Here is a 20,904-nt window from a genome sequence, read left to right on the forward strand (position 1 = left end):
ACACAGCACTGAAATAGCTGTGAAGTGCTGCTCACTGATGCAACGTGGACAGGCCTTCCTGGACTCAATGCTTCACTCACCCCACCTCCACTTCCCCAAGTACCTCCCGATTCCTTTCCATTAGAAATTCTTATCGATTGCTGGAAAATATTCTCAACACGGCAAGATACAGGAAGAAACAAAGAGTAATACTCCCAGTAAGTGTCACAAAAAGTGGAGAGGGAGATTCTGGGATTTTTACTGTCCTCTGTGTAGGGTCTTCTGGTCCAATGTCTTGCAGCTTCTGTACCACACAGTGATACAAACAGAAAGGACACTTGTGCTGGTGTTCCTCTAGATTATTCAAAGTAAAATTTATTATCATGCACGTAGATGTGCTCAATGGTTGCGAGGGTTTAACCTGTGAGGTACTGGGCCAAATCCACTGATTTGTAGGGTTTTCCACGCAAAGGCATTGGTGTTCCATACCAGCCCGTAATGCAGCCGGTCAGCACACTTTCCACCACACGTCTACAGAAGTTTGCCAAGGTTTTCGAGGGCATCTCGAATCTCCGCAGTCTCCTGAGGAAGTAGAAGTGCTGTCGTGCTTTTTTCACAATGAGACTTTATGATGGATCCAGGCCAGGTCCTCTGCGATTAATGACACCCAGGAATTTAAAGTTTCTGAGCTCCTCCACCTTTGATCGTCTGATGATTACTGGCTCATGGACCTCTTCTGAAGTCTACGCAATCAGTTCTTTAATCTTACTGACATTGAGTGAGAAGTTGCTGTTCTTGCACCACTCAGCCAAATTTTCAATCTCCTTCCTGTATGCTGATTCATCAACCCCTTTGATACAGCCCACAACAGTGGTGTCATCAGCAAACGTATATGGTGTTGGAGCTGTACTTGGCCACATAGCCATAGCTGTAAAGTGAGTAGAGCAGGGGGTTCAGCACACATCCCTGCAGGGCTCCTGTTCTGATGGAGATTGTGGAGGAAATGTGTTTGCCAATCCGATCTGAGTGTGGTCTACAAGTGAGGAAAATCATGGATCCAATCGCACATGTGTTTGCCAATCCGATCTGACTGTGGTCTACAAGTGAGGAAATCACGGATCCAATCGCACAAGGGGTTATTGAGGCCCACATCTTGGAGTTTACCCATTAGCTTTGAGGGGATGATGGTGTTAAATGCTGAGTTGTAACTGATAAAGAGCATCTTGATTATGCATCTTTCCTGTCCAGATATTCCAAGGTTGTGTGAAGAGCCAGCGAGATAGCATTTGCTGTAGACCTGTGGCTTCAGTAGGCGAATTGGAGTCGATGCCTACCGAATGGGGGCATGCCTCAATCTCCTCAGAAAGTGGAGACGCTGCTTTGCATTCTAGTCTAGTAGGTGTTGTTCGATTGTCCATTATATCAGAATTAGGTTTATTATCACCAGCAAGTGTCTGAAATTTGTTATCTTAGCAGCAGCAGTTCAATGCAATACATAATCGAGAAGAAAAAAATAATAATAAATAAGTAAATCAATTACAGTATATGTATATTGAATAGATTAAAAGTTGTGCAAATAACAGAGTTAATAGATTAAAGTGAGGTAGTGTTCAAGGGTTCAATGTCCATTTTGGAATCGGATGGCGGAGGGGAAGAAGCTGTTCCTGAATCGCTGAGTGTGTGCCTTCAGGCTTCTGTACCTCCTTCCAAATGGTAACAGTGAGAAAAGGGCATGTCCTGATTGCCACAGGTCCTTAATAATGCACGCTGCCTTTATGTGCACACCAAGGAACTTTGTGCTCTCCACTCTCTCCACAGCATGCCATTGATGTGCAACGGAGAGTGGTCAACCTGTGCCTCCCTGAAGTCCACAATCATCTCTTTTGTCTTGTCCACGTTGAGACTCAGGCTGTTGGGCTTGCTCCGTTTGACAGTGCTCTCTACCTCCTCTGTGTATGCTGACTCATTACTGTTGCTGATGAGAAGAATCTCTGTAGTGTCTTCCGCGAACCTGATGATGCAGTTTGAGCTGAATCTGGCAGTGCCGTTGTGAGTCAGCAGTGGGCTGAACACACAGCCCTGGGGGGGGGGCACCAGCGCTCAGCATGATGGAGCTCGAGGTGCCAACTCTGACTGACTGGGGTCTTCCTGCCAAAGATGGGAAAGATCTCACGTCCTTCAGTCTAGATGAAGGTTCACGGCTCAAAACATTGACTGTCCATTTCCCTCCACTGACGTGTTCTCACGGTTTTTCTTTTGCCTGCCATCTTGGAGGCCTCCAAGTTCAAGGTTCCCTTTCCATTGAAGATAGTGGTCATTTTATTTTGAAGTAGGGGTTCAGCACGGTAACAGGCCCTCCATACCAACGGGCCCACACCACCCATTTACACCCATGTGACCGATCAACCTGAAGCACAAGAGATTCTGCAGATGCTGGACATCCAGAGCAATGCACGCAAAATGCTAGAGGAACTCAGCAGGTATGGAGAGGAATGAACTGTCGATGTTTCTGGTGAAGACTCTTCATCAGGACTGGAAAGAAAGGGAGAAGATGCCTGTTCTGAAGGGTCTCGGCACGAAACGTCGACCGTTTACTCCTCTCCCCAGCTGCTGCCTGTCCTTCTGAGACCCTTCAGTGTTTTGTGTGTTTTGACCAATTAGCCAACTCATCCTTGCATCTCTCTAAACCCCTCCCCCACTCTTTCTGCACCAACCCCCACACCGCAGATCTCACTCACTGCCTCTGTTTCCCCCCCTCCCCACACACAGGTGACGCCCCCGGCGCTGTGGACCCGGGCTCTCCTCCTGCCGTGCCGGCGACGCCCCCGCTGAGGCGGAAGAGCAAGCTGGCGTCCATCAGCAACATCTTCAAACCGTGGAAATGGCGCAGGAAGAGGACCAGCCCTCAGTTCCAGGAGACCTCGGCATGTAAGTCAGCTGCCTACCTTCCCCCATCCCCCTCTCTCTCTCTCTGGGTCACCACCTCATTGCCTCTGAGGGGCGATGGGAGCCTCAGCCCCTCCATCCTCACCTGAGGGCCAGCAGAGGCTGCCACCCACCCCCCCCATCCCCCTTCCACACCCCTCTTCCCCTAGTCCACCTTCACCCCGGCCCACCTGTGCCCCACTCCCCCCGCCCCGGTTCTCCTCAGTGCCATCGCAGTCAGTGAGCGTAGGAGCGGTTTAGAGCCTGGACACTGTTTAGCAGGCCCTGCCCCCTACACCAATGAGACTCAGAGCCATATGGTACAAACACAGGCCCCTCGGCCTCTCTAGTCTATGCTGACCATCTGAGCAGGCCCGACCCATTGGGACCACCCGGTCAGCCCTGTGGTTCACAGGGCCAGATACAGGATCGGGGATCAGTTCCTGCTGCTGTCTGTAAGGAACCACGTGGCTTTTCTCCGAGTGCTCCGGTCTCCTCCCGCGTTCCAAAGACCTGTGGGTCAGTGTTAGCAAGCTCTGTGCACGCTAAGCCAGTGTGGAAGTGTGGTGACTCCTGCGGGCTGCCCCCAGCACAACCTCGGACTGTGTTGGTCCTTGACACAGTCGATGCATTTCTCTGTACGTTTCGATGTGACAAACAATGTTAATCTCTTTCATCTCAGTTGCCTGCATTTGAATCATATCCCTCGACCTCAGGGGTTCCCAATCTTTTTTAGGCCAAGGATCAATACCATTAAGCCAGGGGTCCGTAGACCCCAGATTGGGAACCCCTGGTCTAAACCTTTTCTGCACAAGTACAGAATCTGTCCAACTGTCATTGTATCTGGCATACGTACACAACGCTGGAAGAACTCAGCAGGTCAGGCAGCATCCGTGAGAAAAGAGTAGCCAACGTTTCGGGCCGAGACCCTTCATCAGGAATGGGGGGGGGTGAAGAGAGGGCTGAAGCCCAGTAATAGAGATAGGGGAGGGGGAAGGGGAAGGGCTAGAGGCGCCAGGTGGAAAACCAATCAGATGAAAGATGGAGGGGGAGGGGATAAGCATGAAAGAACTGTAGAGATAAAGGAGCAGAAAGTTGAAAGGGAAGAGAGGCAGAGAGGGACCTGGGATAGGGGGAGGGGGATGGGGAGGGAATTACCGGAAATTGGAGAATTCAACGTTCATACCACCAGGCTGGAGGCTACCCAGACGGTATATGAGGTGTTGCTCCTCCAACCTGAGTTTGGCCTCATCATGGCAGTAGAGGAGACCATGTATGGACATATCTAGATGGGAATGAGAGGGAGAGTTGAAGTGGATGGCAACTGGGAGGTCCTGTCTATTGTGACGGACGGAGTGGAGGTGTTCGATGAAGCGGTCCCCCAATCTGCGTCGGGTCTCGCCGATGTAGAGGAGGCCGCACCAGGAACACCGGATGCAATAGACAACTCCAGCAGACTCACAAGTGAAGTGTTGCCTCACCTGGATCGACTGTCTGGGGCCCGGAATGGTGGTAAGCGGGGAGGTGTGGGGACAGGTGTAGCTTTTGCATTTGCAGGGATAAGTGCCGGGTGGGAGTTCTGCGAGGTGGGACGTGTGGACCAGGTAGTCGCGGAGGGAACGATCCCTGCGAAAAGCTGAGAGGGGTAGGGAGGGAAAGATGTGCTTGGTGGTGGGGTCCTGTTGAAGGTGGCGGAAGTTGCGGAGGATAATGTGTTTGATCCGGAGGCTGGTGGGGTGGTAGGTGAGGACAAGGGGAACCCTGTCCCTGTTGTAGTGACGGGAGGATGGGTTAAGGGCTGAAGTGCGGGAGGTGGAGGAGATGCGTGTGAGGGCATATTTGATGACGCCAGAAGGGAAACCACGATCCTGAAAGAAAGAGGACATTTGAGAAGTCCTGGAACAGAAAGCCTCATTCTGGGAGCAGATTGGCAGTGATGGAGGAACTGGGAATAGCGAATGGCATTTTTGCATTGGGCAGGGTGGGAAGAGGTATAGTCAAGATGGTTATGGGAGTCAGTGGGTTTGTAGAAGATTGTATCTGGCATCTTGTTTTACATATGGAAGACCCGGGGGGGGGGGGGGGGGGGTGTGACTGTGTATGTCTCTCTCCGTGTGTGTGCGTGTATGTGTTTGTGTATCTGTCTGTATGTCTGCATGTGTGGCAGTCTGCGTGTGTCGGTCTGTGCGTGTGTGTGTGAAATTCCCATGAAATCTCTGCCCCCTCACCTCAAACCTCTGTCCACTAGTTCTTTATTCCCCAGTCCTGAGTAAAAGACTTGCCCGCACCCAGTCCTGATGAAGGTCTGGGCCCGACACATCGGCTGTTTATTTCCTCTCCGTGGACGCCGCCCGACTGGCTGAGTTCCTCCAGCACTCTGTGTGTGTTGTACTGGATTTTACACACCTTCACTTCACAGTCTCCCACCTTCCAGTGAACGAAGTCCTACCTGCCCAATCTCTCCCTATAACTCAGGCCCCTCCAGTTCTGGCAACATCCTTGTGAACCAGTCTTTATGTGTATTTAAGACAGAGATTGATAGACTTTTGATTGGTCAGGGCATGAAGGGTTATGGGGAGATGACAATAGATTGGGGCTGAGGGGAAAACTGGATCAGCCATGATGAAATGACAGAGCAGACTCGATGGGCCAAATGGCCTAATTCTGCTCCTCTATTTTATGGTCTTGTGATTGTTTCTGCATCCTTTCCAGATTAATCAAATCGCTCTGTTCTGAGAGACTGGGCTGGTGGCCCTGTCCGGGGGTTGGCGGCCTGTCTGTGTGTGGGTGGGTGGGGAAGGAGGAAGGGGGCCTAATTTGGTGTATTGTTCCTGTTCTGATGCTGTTGCTGCTTGTGTTGATCCGAGCACTGGGGACACGCTATGTTGGCGCCAGAACACACAGCAACGCTAGTGGGCTGCCTGCCTGTCAATGCAAATGACGAACTTCACTTCACTTCACAACGTACGATAAATGGACTAATGGGAATCTGATAGCAGAGTGATCAAACCTATGCACCGTTGTCCAAGAGAGGGAACGTCAGGTGAAGAGCGGAGAGCTGGTGTAAGCCCCCAGGCTGGGTGAATGGCATTGCAAATCAGAAATGGAAAGTATTTGAGGAGAGGGGAAGGGAGATGGACAGGATTAAAGATTCTCTATTTGTCACGTGTACATTGTGGAACGTGCTGATAAAGTCAACAACCACACAGTCCGACAATGTGCTGGGGACAGCCTACAAGCGTCACCACGCACTTCCATCACCAGTGTAGCACGGCCACAGTGTACAGGTTTCCCCCCGCTATTCGAAGGTAGAGTGTTCCTGTGAAATGGTTCATAAGCCGGAATGTAGTAAAGTGAAGAAGCAATTACCATTTATTTATATGGGAAAAATTTGTGAGCGTTCGCAGACCCAAAATATAACCTACCAAATCATGGTAAATAACACACAAAAGCTAAAATGTCAGTAACTTATAGTAAAAGCAGGAATGATCTGATAAATACACAGCCTATATAAAGTAGAAATACTTTTCTGCAATTATTGCAGCACTGTCCACCGCAGCGAAAATCTCACGCAAGCGCTCTTGGCAGCGGCAAAAACACTCGATGCAAGCGCTCCCGGCAGAAACACTCTTTCCAGTAACCTTTAAGCTGTGAAGCTGCCAAATCACACCAAATAACACATAAAATTACACAGCCTATATAAAGTAGAAATAATGTACGTCCGGTGTAGTTTCACTTAACCGGAGTTGAGAAGACCGAGCACACTGATGATGGTGTGTTAGGCTGAGTCGTCGGAGGTTGGGGTGGTGGGACACTCGGGTGTCATCTCATCGTCTGTTTCCATCAGGCAGGCAGGTCATCATCTATGTCTGCCTGCCTCGATGTCAAAGGTCGAGCTTCATCATCTGCTGTGGCTGATGTGGAAGGCTTGAAAAACGACAGTATGCTTGACTGCTTACCTCGTGCATTTTTCTGTCATACAGTTCTTTGTAAGCACTCAAACCGTCCTACAAATATGCCCTAAACCTACGTACCTTTTCACAATTAAATTCATACTTTTCTGCAATCTTTGCAGCGTTGTCAATCGCAGTGAAAATCTCACGCAATTGCTTCACGTTCAGTTCCTAGACTACTTCACTTTCGGGCCGTTCGCTACTGCGTTCGGTTTCAATTGTTATCCTTTCCTCTTCATCAGCTCTTCATCTCTCAGTTCTTGGTCATGGGATGCCAAAATCTCTTCAACATCATCTTCGTCAACTTCCACAAACGCTTAGCCAAACTCACTATATCCTTACTTCGTTCACCACGATCGAAACATTTTATTATGTCTTGTTTTACGCTAAGTGTAACACCCTTAAGCGCTCTTTTAGGCTTTTCCGATACCTTAGAACTCATCTTGCTAACGGATGCACAAAATAAATCGACATAAAGCACAGATGCTCACAGGCACGTGTTTAAGCAATGCCGGCTAGAATGCAGTTCCGGGGGAGGAGGTTGGCGGCTCGGCGCGCGCTGCCTTTTTTGTAACAGTGACAACATCTTCTGTTAGCGAAAACAGGTAACTAATGTAGGTCTTTCGTAACAGTGAGGTGTCATAAAGCGAACGTTCGAAAAATGGGGGACACCTGTACTAACCCTAACCTGTACGTCTTTGGAATGTAGGGGGAACCGGAGGAAACCCACGGGGAGAACGTTCAAACTCCTTACAGACAGCGGCAGGAATTAAACCCCGATCACTGGTGCTGTAAAGCGTTGTGCTAACCACTCCATTACCGTGCTACCCTCTAGCCTAGGAGACAAACATGGGCGAAGCAGATAGCTCAGACTGACAACTTGGCCAGGATCAACACGATGGGCCGAAGAGCCTGTTTCTGTGTTGTAGAGCTCCAAGACTCTGAGAAAGGGACTGGAGCATTAAGGAAAGAACTCCCCATGTCTCGCTAAATGGGGTGGTAGATCGCCCGTGATGTGAGGGGCTCATAGTAACCCAGGAAACCACTCAACTCGGGGCTGGTTTGGGTACAGGCAGTAAACACCATACGTGCCAACAACACACGGACCTTTTTCCTTTTCCAAGTGAGGCTTATTCAGTGATGACACCATTTCTGAGGATCGTCACCTTGTCGTGGTGGAGAGGCTTGTCAGTTCCTGAGATCCCGAGGGTGATGCCGTCTGGAGCTTGGCTCCTGGTAGGGTCACCCATGGTGGGAATGTCAAGGGTGGAGGTCACCACAACGGTGGGGCTGGCAGAAGATGATGACACGTTACAACGGCAGTGAAGCTGGAGGAAGGCTGCAGCAGTGGAGGGACCCCAGTCGTCGAGCATTCCATGTCACTGGACCCTGACCCCAGTCTGTCAAGGGCCGTGTGATGGCTGCCCGTACATCAGCCTCCCTACGTTAAGCCAAGTCACGCACAGGCGTTCTCCATTAAGAGAATAACAGACAACCCCTGAAGGCGACATCATACCCGACTCAACTCAGGTGATCAAACTACCTTCTGCCACACCGTCACATTATTACACTAGTCAATACGTTTTACAGTTTTAAATTCCATGATGGAAGCAAATTTATAGATGGCATTTGAGTTGTGCCTGGCCACCCATGACTGTGAGGTTAGGCACAGCTTAAATGCCACCTAGAAATTTGCTGACGATACAACCATTGCTGGCAGAATCTCAAATGGAAGGGAGGGAGCGTACAGGAACGAGATATACCAGCTAGTTGTCACAGCAACCACCTGGCGCTCAGTGTCAGTAAGAGTAAAGAAGTGATTGTGGACTTCAGAAAGGGTAAGACAAGGAAACATACCCCAGTTCTCATTGAGGAACCAAGTTCCTGCTTGTAAATATCTCTGAGGATCTAACCTGGACCCAAAATATCGATGCAGCTGCAAAGAAGGTACGGCAGAGTCTATATTTCATTGGGAGTTTGAGGAGATTTGGTATGCCAGCAAAGACACTTGCAAATTTCTCGCGATGTACGGTGCAGAGCACTGTAGCTGGTTGCATCACTGTCTGGTATGGAGGGGCCACTGCACAGGATCGAAGTAAGCTTCAGAGAGTTGGAATCCGAGAAGAACAGCACAAAACCAGGCCCTTTGACCCATCTAGTCCATGCCGAAACCACTTAAACGGCCTACTCCCAGTGACCTGCGCGGGGAACATAGCCCTCATTACCTCTACCATCCACGTACCTACCCAAACTTCTCTTAAACGTTGAAATCAATCTCACATGGATCATTTGTGCTGACAGCTCGTTCTGCACTCAGTCCTCTGAGTGAAGAAGTTTACGATATTCCCCTTAAACTTCTCATCTTTTACCCATCAGTCATGATGCCTGGTCAGAGGCCCATCCGACCTCAGTGGAAAAAGCCTGTCGGCATTTACCCTATCTATACCCCCCATAATTTTGTAAACTTACCCCTCCACCATGGGCTCAAACCTGCGTAGTATCCAGGACACCTTCAAGGAGCAATGCCTCAAAAAGGTGGCGTCCATCACTGAGGAATCCAAAGCGTGTCATAGCCGGGGGTGGTGGTGGGGATAAGCTCTCAGTACTTATAAAGTGCTCCAATTGGCGTGCGACTCTAACAGCCTCTGACAACCAAGTCTGACTCTTGGCCTTCCCGTGTGGCTTAGCCACGAGGCCCAGCAGAACGAGAGAAGGGGCAAAGGTGGACCACTGGTGCCTCAAAGCCAGTTGCTTCGGGCAGGTGGGGCTCGTCAGCCTTGGACGGCAACCCGCATAGGGGCAGGAAACCTCTGACTTTAAACCTCGCTGCCTTGCGGCCATGCTCACCCGTAGGAAGGGCTCAGGAGTAAACCACGAGGAAGAAATCCGGAGCCGGGGTCCCTAAGGCAGTTTGATGTTGTTTACAGCTTCACTCTGGCAACCTCTGCGACGACACTGGTGCCGAGCTGTACTGGTGCTTGCCCTTCCCTTGGACTACATGGTTGGACGTGATGTGGATACTGTGGAGGACTGTCAGAGGTTACAGTGGGACATTGATAGGATGCAAAACTGGGCTGAGAAGTGGCAAATGGAGTTCAACCCAGATAAGAGTGAGGTGGTTCATTTTGGTAGGTCAACTATGATGGCAGAATATAGCATTAATGGTAAGACTCTTGGCAGTGTGGAGGATCAGAGGGATCTTGGGGTCCAAGTCCATAGGACGCTCGAAGTTGCTACACAAGTTGACTCTGTGGTTAAGAAGGCATACGGTGTATTGGCCTTCATCAATTGTGGAATTGAATTTAGGAGCCAAGAGGTCATTTTGAAGCTATATCGGACCCTGGTCAGACCCCACTTGGAGTACTGTGCTCAATTCTGGTCGCCTCACTACAGAAAGGATGTGGAAACCATAGAAAGGGTGCAGAGGAGATTTACAAGGATGTTGCCTGGATTGGGGAGCAAGCCTTATGAGAATAGGTTGAGTGAACGCGGCCTTTTCTCCTTGGAGTGACGGAGGATGAGAGGTGACCTGATAGAGGTGTATAAGATGATGAGAGGCATTGATCGTGTGGATAGTCAGAGGCTTTTTCCCAGGGTTGAAATGGCTAGCAGGAGAGGGTGCAGTTTTAAGCTGTTTGGAAGTAGGTACAGAAGAGATGTCGGGGGTAAGGTTTTATTCAGAGAGTGGTGAGTGCGTGGAATGGGCTGCCGGTGACGGTGGTGGAGGCAGATACGATAGGGTCTTTTAAGAGGCTCCTGGATAGGTACATGGAGCTTAGAAAAATAGAGGGCTATGGGTAATCCTAGGTAATTTCTAAAGTAAGTATGTGTTCGGCACAGCATTGTGGGCCGAAGGGCCTGTGTTGTGTTGTAGGTTTTCTATGTTTCTTTGTGGAGAGTGGGAGCTCACTACATGGGCAACAACTGCTTCTTCAAATCCTCCCGCCCAGGCTTGCACAGTCCACCGGGGCACAAACCCATGATCCCCTGCCTACTCCCATCATTGAGGACCATCATCTCCAAGGACATGCCCTCTTCTTATTGCCACCATCAGGGAGGAGGTACGGGAGCCTGAAGACACACACTCAATGATTCAGGAACAGCTTCTTTCCCTCTGTCATCAGATTCCTGAATGGACAATGAGCCCATGAACACCACCTCACTCTCACTACTTTCTCATTTCTATTTTTGTTCTACTTATTTACAGTAATTCAGTATTTTTTCTATTATGTATTGCACTGTAAAGTGGCACAGAACAAATTTCCTGACAGACAAAAGAAAATCTGCAGACTGGAGACACCAAATAATGCACACAAAATGCTGGAGGAACTCAGCAGGCCAGGCAGCATCTGTGGAAAAGAGCACAGTCGACGTTTCAGGCCGTGACCCTTCATCAGGACCGGTGATTGTTTAAACTGCAAAGAAAATGACAATTAAGCAGTCTAATCTAAGAATTAAAAACGCAAACAAAGAATTAATCAGTCAGATCCAACAGTGCCCATAGGTACCCAAAATTCCCTTTGCACCTGGGGACACGGTGTGATCCAGGAGCACCTGGGATCAGACTTTACCCTGGAGGAGGGGCAAGCGTTCGGCTGGGGTGGAGCCCTCGTCTACCTGCCAGACCTTCGGTCTACCCCCGTACATGGTGACCATCCTTGCCAGTATTAGGACTGTATGCCTCATCTATTCGAATGCTTGTTTAAGTGTCTCTGAAACAGTGATTGTATCAGATTTGACCAGCACATTGCTGATGTCACATACTCAATAACTGAAAGAAAATTAGGTTTACCCCTCAGATCTAAAATGATAAGAATCCTAAACGGAGTGGACAGACAGAATCTTTCGCTAATACAAAGGGGCATCATTTGCAGGCGACTGGAGGAAAGTATAGGGGAAGTTAGAGGTAGAGAGTGGTAGGAGTGAAACACACTGCCAGGGATGCTTTGGAGGCTCTTAGATAGGCACATGGATGATAGAAATATGGAGGGCTGTGTCGAAGGGAAGAGTTATATAGTAGCAAAACAGAACAATTGCCGCCAGCCTGTGACCACTGCAGAGTGGTTATACTTGCATGTCGCACCCTCAGCCCCAGTGAAGTGATTGTTGCAAAGAATGCAAAGGGTTGAATCCTTTATTAGCAATTAGCAAACATACAATCGTGAACAAATAAGCTCCTCTCGAGCTTCTAGCCGGGTACATATATCAACTATAACTGACGATTCGCTGACAAACTCTGCCGCCCTTAGGCATGTGTAGTCCGGTGGTATTTATTCCCCCATCGTCCATCCATCTTGATCGGTTACCTCTGATCCAATCAGGTTTTCCCTCTCCCACCCTGTTTGCAATCAAATTCCAGTTCTTGCTAAGAGAGTGGCCTTCGTCTTTGTTAAAATTATTTTCCGCTAGTTTCATTTCAATGACTTCCTTCAGCGGGCAGTCCCAAAGGCCACTGGGGAGGGCCGCACGGTGGAAACCCCCTCAGGAGGTGTATCCATTTGAGTTACCTGGAGAAATTGGCGGGAGCAGAACATTGCATTCGCAATGGCCGTAGGATTGACTTTGACGGCACAAAACTACCGTGCCGCTCCAATGGCTTTTGTGACTGCCTGGTGAAGGAAGCTGTTGAAATAAAACTAACTAGATGAAAAATTTTTTAACAAAGACAAAGATCTTGCTCCAAGTAAGAACTGGAATTCGATTATAAACAAGGTGGTAGAGCAGAAATCTGATTGGTTAGTCCTCATCCAATCAGGAGGGACGGACTACAGGGTATAAATACAATAGACAATAGATGCAGAAATAGACCATTCAGCCCTTCGAGCCTGCACCACCATTCTGAGATCATGGCTGATCATCTACTATCAATACCCAGTTCCTGCCTTGTCCCCATATCCCTTGATACCCCTATCCATAAGATACCTATCTAGCTCCTTCTTGAAAGCATCCAGAGAATTGGCCTCCACTGCCTTCTGAGGCAGTGCATTCCACACCCCCACAACTCTCTGGGAGAAGAAGTTTTTCCTTAACTCTGTCCTAAATGACCTACCCCTTATTCTTAAACCATGCCCTCTGGTACTGGACTCTCCCAGCATCTGGAACATATTTCCTGCCTCTATCTTGTCCAATCCCTTAATAATCTTATATGTTGCAATCAGATCCCCTCTCAATCTCCTTAAATCCAGCGTGTACAAGCCCAGTCTCTCTAACCTCTCTGCGTAAGACAGTCCGGACATCCCAGGAATTAACCTTGTGAATCTACGCTGCACTTCCTCTACAGCCAGGATGTCCTTCCTTAACCCTGGAGACCAAAACTGTACACAATACTCCAGATGTGGTCTCACCAGGGCCCTGTACAAATGCAAAAGGATTTCCTTGCTCTTGTACTCAATTCCCTTTGTAATAAAGGCTAGCATTCCATTAGCCTTTTTCACTGCCTGCTGCACTTGCTCATTCACCTTCAGTGACTGATGAACAAGGACTCCTAGATCTCTTTGTATTTCTCCCTTACCTAACTCTACACCGTTCAGATAATAGTCTGCCTTCCTGTTCTTGCTCCCAAAGTGGATAACCTCACACTTTTTCATATTAAAAAGTATCTGCCCACTCACCCAGCCTATCCAATTCACCCTGAATTCTCCTAACATCCTCATCACATGTCACACTGCCACCCAGCTTAGTATCATCAGCAAACATGCTGATGTTATTCTCAATGCCTTCATCTAAATCGTTGATGTAAATTGTAAACAGCTGTGGTCCCAATACCGAGCCCTGTGGCACCCCACTAGTCACCACCTGCCATTCCGAGAAACACCCATTCACCGCTACCCTTTGCTTTCTATCTGCCAACCAGTTTTCTATCCATGTCAATATCTTACCCCCCCAATGCCATGAGCTCTGATTTTACCCACCAATCTCCTATGTGGGACCTTATCAAATGCCTTCTGAAAATCGAGGTACACTACATCCACTGGATCTCCCTTGTCTAACTTCCTGGTTACATCCTCGAAAAACTCCAACAGATTAGTCAAGCATGATTTACCCTTGGTAAATCCATGCTGGCTCAGCCCAGTCCTGTCACTGTTATCTAGATATGCCACTATTTCATCTTTAATAATGGACTCTGGCATCTTCCCCACTACTGATGTTAGGCTGACAGGTCGATAGTTCTCTGTTTTCTCCCTCCCTCCCTCCTTTCTTAAAAAGTGGTATAACATTAGCCATTCTCCAATCCTCAGGAACTGATCCTGAATCTAAGGAACATTGGAAAATGATTACCAATGCATCCACAATTTCCAGAGCCACCTCCTTTAGTACCCTAGGATGCAGACCATCTGGACCTGGGGATTTGTCAGCCTTCAGTCCCATCAGTCTACTCATCACCGTTTCCTTCCTAATGTCAATCTGTTTCATTTCCTCTGTTACCCTATGTCCTTGGCCCATCAATACATCTGGGAGATTGCTTGTGTCTTCCCTAGTGAAGACAGATCTAAAGTACTTATTAAATTCTTCTGCCATTTCTCTGTTTCCCATAACAATTTCACCCAATTCATTCTTCAAGGGCCCAACATTGTTCTTAACTATCTACTTTCTCTTCACATACCTAAAAAAGCTTTTGCTATCTTCCTTTATATTCCTTGCTAGCTTGCATTCGTACCTCATTTTTTCTCCCCTTATTGTCTTTTTAGTTAAGTTCTGTTGTTCCTTAAAAACTTCCCAATCATCTGTCCTCCCACTTACCTTAGCTCTGTCATACTTCCTTTTTTTTAATGCTATGCAATCTCTGACTTCCTTTGTCAACCACTGTGGCCCCTTTCCCCCCTTTGAATCCTTCCTTCTCCGGGGGATGAACTGATTTTGCACCTTGTGCATTATTCCCAAGAATACCTGCCATTGCTGTTCCACTGTCTTTTCTGCTAGGGTATCAGTCCATTTAACTTTGGCCAGCTCCTCCATCATGGCTCCATAGTCTCCTTTGTTCAACTGCAACACTGACACCTCCGATCTGCCCTTATCCTTCTCAAATTGCAGATAAAAACTTATCATATTATGGTCACTACCTCCTAATGACTCCTTTACTTCAAGATCGCTTATCAAATCCTGTTAATTACACAACAGTAAATCCAGAATAGCCTTGTCCCTGGTTGGCTCTCATACAAGCTGTTCCAAGAATGCATCCCTTAGGCACTCTACAAACTCCCTATCCTGTGGTCCAGCACCAACCTGATTCTCCCAGTTCACCTGCATGTTGAAATCCCCCATAACTACTGCAACATTACCTTTGCCACATGCCAATGTTAACTCCCTATTCAACTTGCACCCAATATCCATGCTACTGTTTGGGGGCCTGTAGACAACACCCATTAGGGTCTTTTTGCTCTTACTGTTCCTCAGTTCTATCCACACAGACTCTACTTCTCCTGATCCTTTGTCCTCCCCTTGCAAAGGACTGAATCTCATTCCTCACCAACAGGGCCACCCCACCCCCTCTGCCCACATTTCTATCCCTACGATAGCATGTATACCCTTATCCATTCATTTCCCAGGTCTGATCTCCTTGCAGCCATGTCTCCGTTATCCCAACAACATCATAGTTACCCATTCGCACCTGAGCTTCCTCATCTGCCTTATTTCTGACACTTTGTGCATTCAGATATAGAATTTTTAGCCCATTTCTCCTCTATCTGTTTAAATCTCTGCCTATTGTGCTTAACCCAGCTCCCCAAACTCCCATCGGGCTATACACCCCTTGAATTTTGTTGTCCTTCCTAAATTTACTTATTCTTTCTGCACATTTAACTCCATGTTCCGTCAGACCATCCCTCTGTACATGTGTCCTCCTTATCACTTGTTCCGCCTCACCTTTCTCTACTACACACTTAATATTCTGGAACCGTGTAGTCCCCACCTGTCCTTTATTCTTCCTCTCGCTATCCTCTCTCACATTCTGGATCCCTGCCCCCTGCAAATTTAGTTTAACCCCCCCCCCCCCCCCCCAAGAAGCACTAGCAAACTTTCCTGCAAGAATGTTAGTACCGCTCCAGTTCAGGTGTAAACCGTCCCGTCAGAACAGATCCCACCTTCCCTGGAACAAAGCCCAATTATCTACAAATCTGAAGCCCTCCCTCCTGCACCATCCTCTCAGCCATGTATTAATCTGTATAATCCTTCTTCCTTGCCTCACTTGCACGTGGCACAGGTAGCAATCCTGAGATTGTAACCCTGGAGGTCCTGCTCTTCAGCTTCGCACCTAACTCCCTGAAATCCCTACGCAGGACCCCCTCACTCATCCTACCCACATCATTGGTCCCTACATGGACCACAACATCTGGGTTCTTGCCCTCCCTCTCGAGAATAACCTGCACCCGATCTGAGATGTCCCAGACCCCGGCACCAGGGAGGCAACATACCATCCGAGACTCCCGATCTTCCCCACAAAATCTCCTATCTGCCCCCCTGACTGTAGAATCCCCTATCACTACCACTCTCTTCTCTTCCCTCCTCCCCTTCCTAGTCGAGGGTCCAACCTCAGTGCCAGAGACAGGACCACTGCAACTTGTTCCTGGTAGGTCATCCCCACCAACAGTATCCAAAATGGTATACTTATTATTGATGGGAACGGCCACAAGGGTGCTCTGCTCTCTCTGTCTGCTCCCCCTGCCTCTCTTGATTGTCACCCATTTGCCTACCTCCTGTCTTTTCGGTGCGACTACCTCCCGATAACTCTTATCTATCTCTGCCTCTGCCTCCCGAATGATCCGTAGTTCATTCAGCTCCTGCTCCAATTCCCTAACTCGGTCTGATAGGAGCTGCAGCTGGATGCACATATTGCAGGTGTGATCATCAGGAACAACTGTGTTGACCCTGACCTCCCACATACTGCATACGGAGCATACTGTCTCCCCCATTACCTGATCCCAGATTAGTCAGAATAAATGAAAAAAAAAACTACATGCCCAGGCATCATCCTTGATGAAGGTGGCAGAGTTGGTCATCAAAATGTCGGTTATAATTGATCCTTTTTCATACAATCTTGATGCAATGTACTTCAACATACCCATGTAAGCTAAGCATTATTCAGTGATAGTCAGTGGTCAGCAAAAAATATGACAACCGCCAGTCCCAAGCTACAAACTGGCCTGAAATAAGCAAGAAATCATAACTTATTCCCTTCACTTTTACCACGTCCCCACTCACGTGACTGGTTACCATTTTAAACATCATAAACACACAATACAGAATGCAAAACAGATAGAGGAGAGATATATGGTCCCTACAGGTTAGGTTGATCTTTGCATCAGAATTGTATTTGGAATATTGTGTTCAGCTTTGGTCACCTCATTATAGGAGCGATGTGGAAGCATTAGAGAGGTTGCAGAGGAGATTTGCCAGGGTGCTGCTTGCATTAGAGAGCATATCTTACAAAGATAGGTTGAACGAGTTGGGTCTTTTCTCTTTGGAGTGATGGAGGATGAGAGGTGACTTGATAGAGGTGTACAAGATGATAAGAGGCAGGGATCGAGTGGACAGTCAATGGATTTTTTTTTCCTAGGAAGGGCTAGATTGAGTGAAAAGGTTGGTACAAGATCAGGGGCCGAAGGGTCTGTAATGTGCTGCACTCTTCTATGTTCTATAAATTGTAAGAATATATTTTAAAAGTTTAACTCGGGGCCCCCTGCATTTCAGTTCCAGTTCGACTTTCCTTTGTTCTGGATGTCTGGACACACCTCTGTTGTGTCGGTGTTGACAAAATGGGTCTTTATCTCGTTGGAATGCCGGGCTGTGCCAATACATCATTTCAAAGCAGATTATTTAGTTTGGACACCGACCGGGAATGTTTCAGTGCACAGTTGACCAGTGGTGGTGCGGATTAGAAGAGGCTTTTCCACGCACAGCCATAGAATAGAGTCTCTCTGTAAGCGCAGGAGTTAATTAACGCTGCGTCAATTAACTCCCTTACAAAGAAGGGCTTTGAGTGGGATTACAGTCCACAGGGTGACGTCTGGGTAAAAAGACGCCCTGCTTTTCTACTTCTGTTTGTTCGAGTCTCATGATGTGCTGAATCAGAACCAGAATCACGTTGAGTATTCCTCACGTGTATTGTGAAATTTGTTATTTTGTGTGTGGCAGAAGTACAGTGTCATGCATAAAAAAAACCTTTAAGTTACAACAAGAAAGAAATGTATGTCAAAAAAATTAAACAAGTAGTGCAGGAAGAAAGCAAAATTAATGAGATAATGTACATGGGTTCATTGTCCGTTTAGAAATCTGCAGAGGGGAAGAAGCTGTTCCTGAAACACTGAGTGTGTCTCTTCAGGCTCCTGTACCTCCTCATTCCTTTTTCACTGAGTTAAGTATTGTATGTAATTAGTTTTGCTACAACAAGTGTATGGGACATTGGAAAAAAAGTTGAATTTCCCCATGGGGATGAATAAAGTATCTATCTATCTATCTATCTATCATTGATGGTGGTAATGAGAGGGCATTTCCTGAGTGATGGGGTTCTTAATGATGAATGCCACCTTTCGAAGGTGCCCTTGATGCTGGGGAGGACAGTGCCCATGATGGAGATTGGCTGAATTTACCACCCTCTGCAGCTTTTTCCGATCATGTGCAGTGGTCAAGACGGTGATGCAGCCAGCTAGAATGCTCTCCACAGAACATCAGTAGAAATTTGTGAGTGTCTTCAGTGACATAACAAATCTCTTCAAACTCCAAATGAAATATAACCACTGTTATGTCTTCTTTGCAATTGCAACAATATATTAGGCCAAGGATAAATCTTCAGAGATGTTGACACCCAAGAACTTGAAACTGGTGTCCCTTTCCACTGCTGATCCCTCGATGAGGACTGATGTGTGTTCCCTTGTCTTAAGCTTCATGAAGTCCACAATCAGTTCCTTGGTCTTACAGATGTTCAGTGCAAAGTTTGTTACTATGACACCACTGCAGCAATTAATCTATCTCACCCCTGTGCTCCTCCTTGTTACCATCTGTGATTCTGCCAGTATTGTCAGTGGCAGATTTGTAGACAGCGTTTCAGCCGTATCTATCCACGCAGTCCTGGGTATAGAGAGAGTGGAGAAGCACGCATTGTTGAGGTGTACCTGTGTTGATTGTCAACAAGGTGGAGATGTTGTTTCCAATCTGCACTTCTGATCTGTAGAGCATCACTCCAATCAACATCATAGGATTATACAGCAAAGAAGCAGGCCATTCAGCCCAACTGCTCCATGCTGGTCAAGGTTTCTAAGCTAGTCCCATCTGCCCATGTTTGGCCCATATTCCTCTAAACCTTTCCCATCCATATACCTGTCCAAGTAGTGGATAGGAAATGTAGCAGCTCATTCCATATACTGATCACCCTATGCTCAGTATCCTACAAAATCTCTTCCTCATCTCTCCAAATTCTTACCCTCTAGTTCTTGATTCACCAATGCTGGGAGGAAGACTTGAGCTTCTATGTTGACCACATGGGTTTTCCCTGGGTTCTCTGGTTTTCTTCCACGTTCCAAGGATGTAGGTTAATTGGTCGCTTGGGTGTAATTGGGTAGCGTGACCTCAGTGTAACCCTGAACTTGCATTAGTCGCATGCTGTTGGGGGAGATCTTGGAATGGTTCATTATTCTCGCGTGTACGTTATTGACAGTGCAAAGCCCTTTGCCATCCAGGCAGTTAATTTGGTTAACAAACACGCCCAGTAGGACAAAGAGAAAGCCAAGTGTAGAGTGTTACACTCACCACACAAAGGTCGGCGGTACAGTGGGTTGTTGTAGGTTACAATGGGACGTTGATAAGGATGCAGAGAAGTGGCAGATGGCATTCAATCCCAAAAGTGTGAGGCGATTCACTTTGGAAGGTTGAACTTGAAGGTCAAGTGGAGGGTTAATGGTGAGATTCTTAGTGTGGAGGAGCTGGGGTCCTTTTAGAAAATCCTGCGAAGTTACCATGCAAATTGATAGGGTGCTTAGGAAGGCGTACGGTGTGTTGGCATTCACTAGGAAATGCGTTCAAGAGCCACGAGATAAAGTTGCAGCTCTGGAAAACCCTAGTTCAACCACACTTGGAATATTGTGTTCAGTTCTGGTCACCTCATCACAGGAAGGGTATGGAAGTTTTAGAGGGTGCAGAGGAGATTTACCAGGATGTGGCCTGGATTAGAGAGCATGTCTTATGAGGAAAGGTTGGGCAAACTAGGGCTTTTCTCTTTGCAGCAAAGGAGGATGAGATGTGACTTATAGAGGTTTAGCAGCTCAAGAGGCATAGATTCAGTGGACAGCCAGAGACTTTTTCCCACAGCAGAAATGACTATACAAGGGGGCATAACTTTATCAGACTCCTCAATACCCAGAGCCAGGACTGACACCTTGTCATTGTTCATTATTTATTGTAATGTCTGCACTGTCTTGAGTACTTTATGCAGTCCTGGGTAGGTCTGTAGTCTAGTGTATTTGTTGTGTGTATTTTTTTCTGTGTTTTTTTTTACGTAGTTCAGTCTAGTTTCTGTACTGTGTCATGTAACACCATGGTCCTGAAAAACGTTGTCTCATTTTTACTATGTACGGTACCAATGACAATAAAAGTGACTTGACTTAAGGTGGTTGGAGGAAAGTATAGGGGGGCTGTCGGGGTAATTTCTTTACACAGAGAGTGGAGAGTGTGTGGAACACCCTGGCGAAGGTAGAGGCAGATATATTGGAGACATTTAAGAAACTCTGAGATGGACACATGGGTGATCGAAAAATGGGGACTCTGTAGGAGAGACGGGTTAGATTAATCTTGGAGTAGGTTACATGGTGGGCCAACAGGCCTGTATTGTGCTGTAAGGTTCTAAGCTCTGAGTTATAGGGGAAGTGCAGATACAGTAAGTGCGTGGGCCGATGAGGTAGATTTAGAAATCAGAAGCTGAAATTGCAGTGTGAGAGATGTTCATTGACTAGTGGGATAGGACCTGGTCTTGAGCCTGGTGTTACAGGCTTTCAGGCTTTTGTATCTTCTGCCCAGTGGGAGAGGGGAGGATATCCGGTGTGGGTGGGGGCTTTACCCA

At 47.5% G+C, this 20,904-nt stretch overlaps 1 protein-coding gene across 5 annotated transcripts in view; it reads left to right on the forward strand.

Moving 5' to 3' along the window:
• The window catches only part of phactr2 (phosphatase and actin regulator 2), a 189,986-nt gene that overhangs the window by 102,609 nt on the left and 66,473 nt on the right, over window positions 1–20,904 (forward strand). For all 5 annotated transcript variants that reach the window (XM_073050411.1, XM_073050407.1, XM_073050409.1 and 2 more), the window contains exon 2: window positions 2,749–2,907. In XM_073050411.1, coding sequence (XP_072906512.1) covers window positions 2,749–2,907 — 159 coding nt within the window. The remainder of the gene's footprint in view (window positions 1–2,748; window positions 2,908–20,904) is intronic.

This window comes from Hemitrygon akajei, chromosome 7 (genome assembly GCF_048418815.1).
Source record: "Hemitrygon akajei chromosome 7, sHemAka1.3, whole genome shotgun sequence".
Lineage (NCBI taxonomy): Eukaryota > Metazoa > Chordata > Chondrichthyes > Myliobatiformes > Dasyatidae > Hemitrygon > Hemitrygon akajei.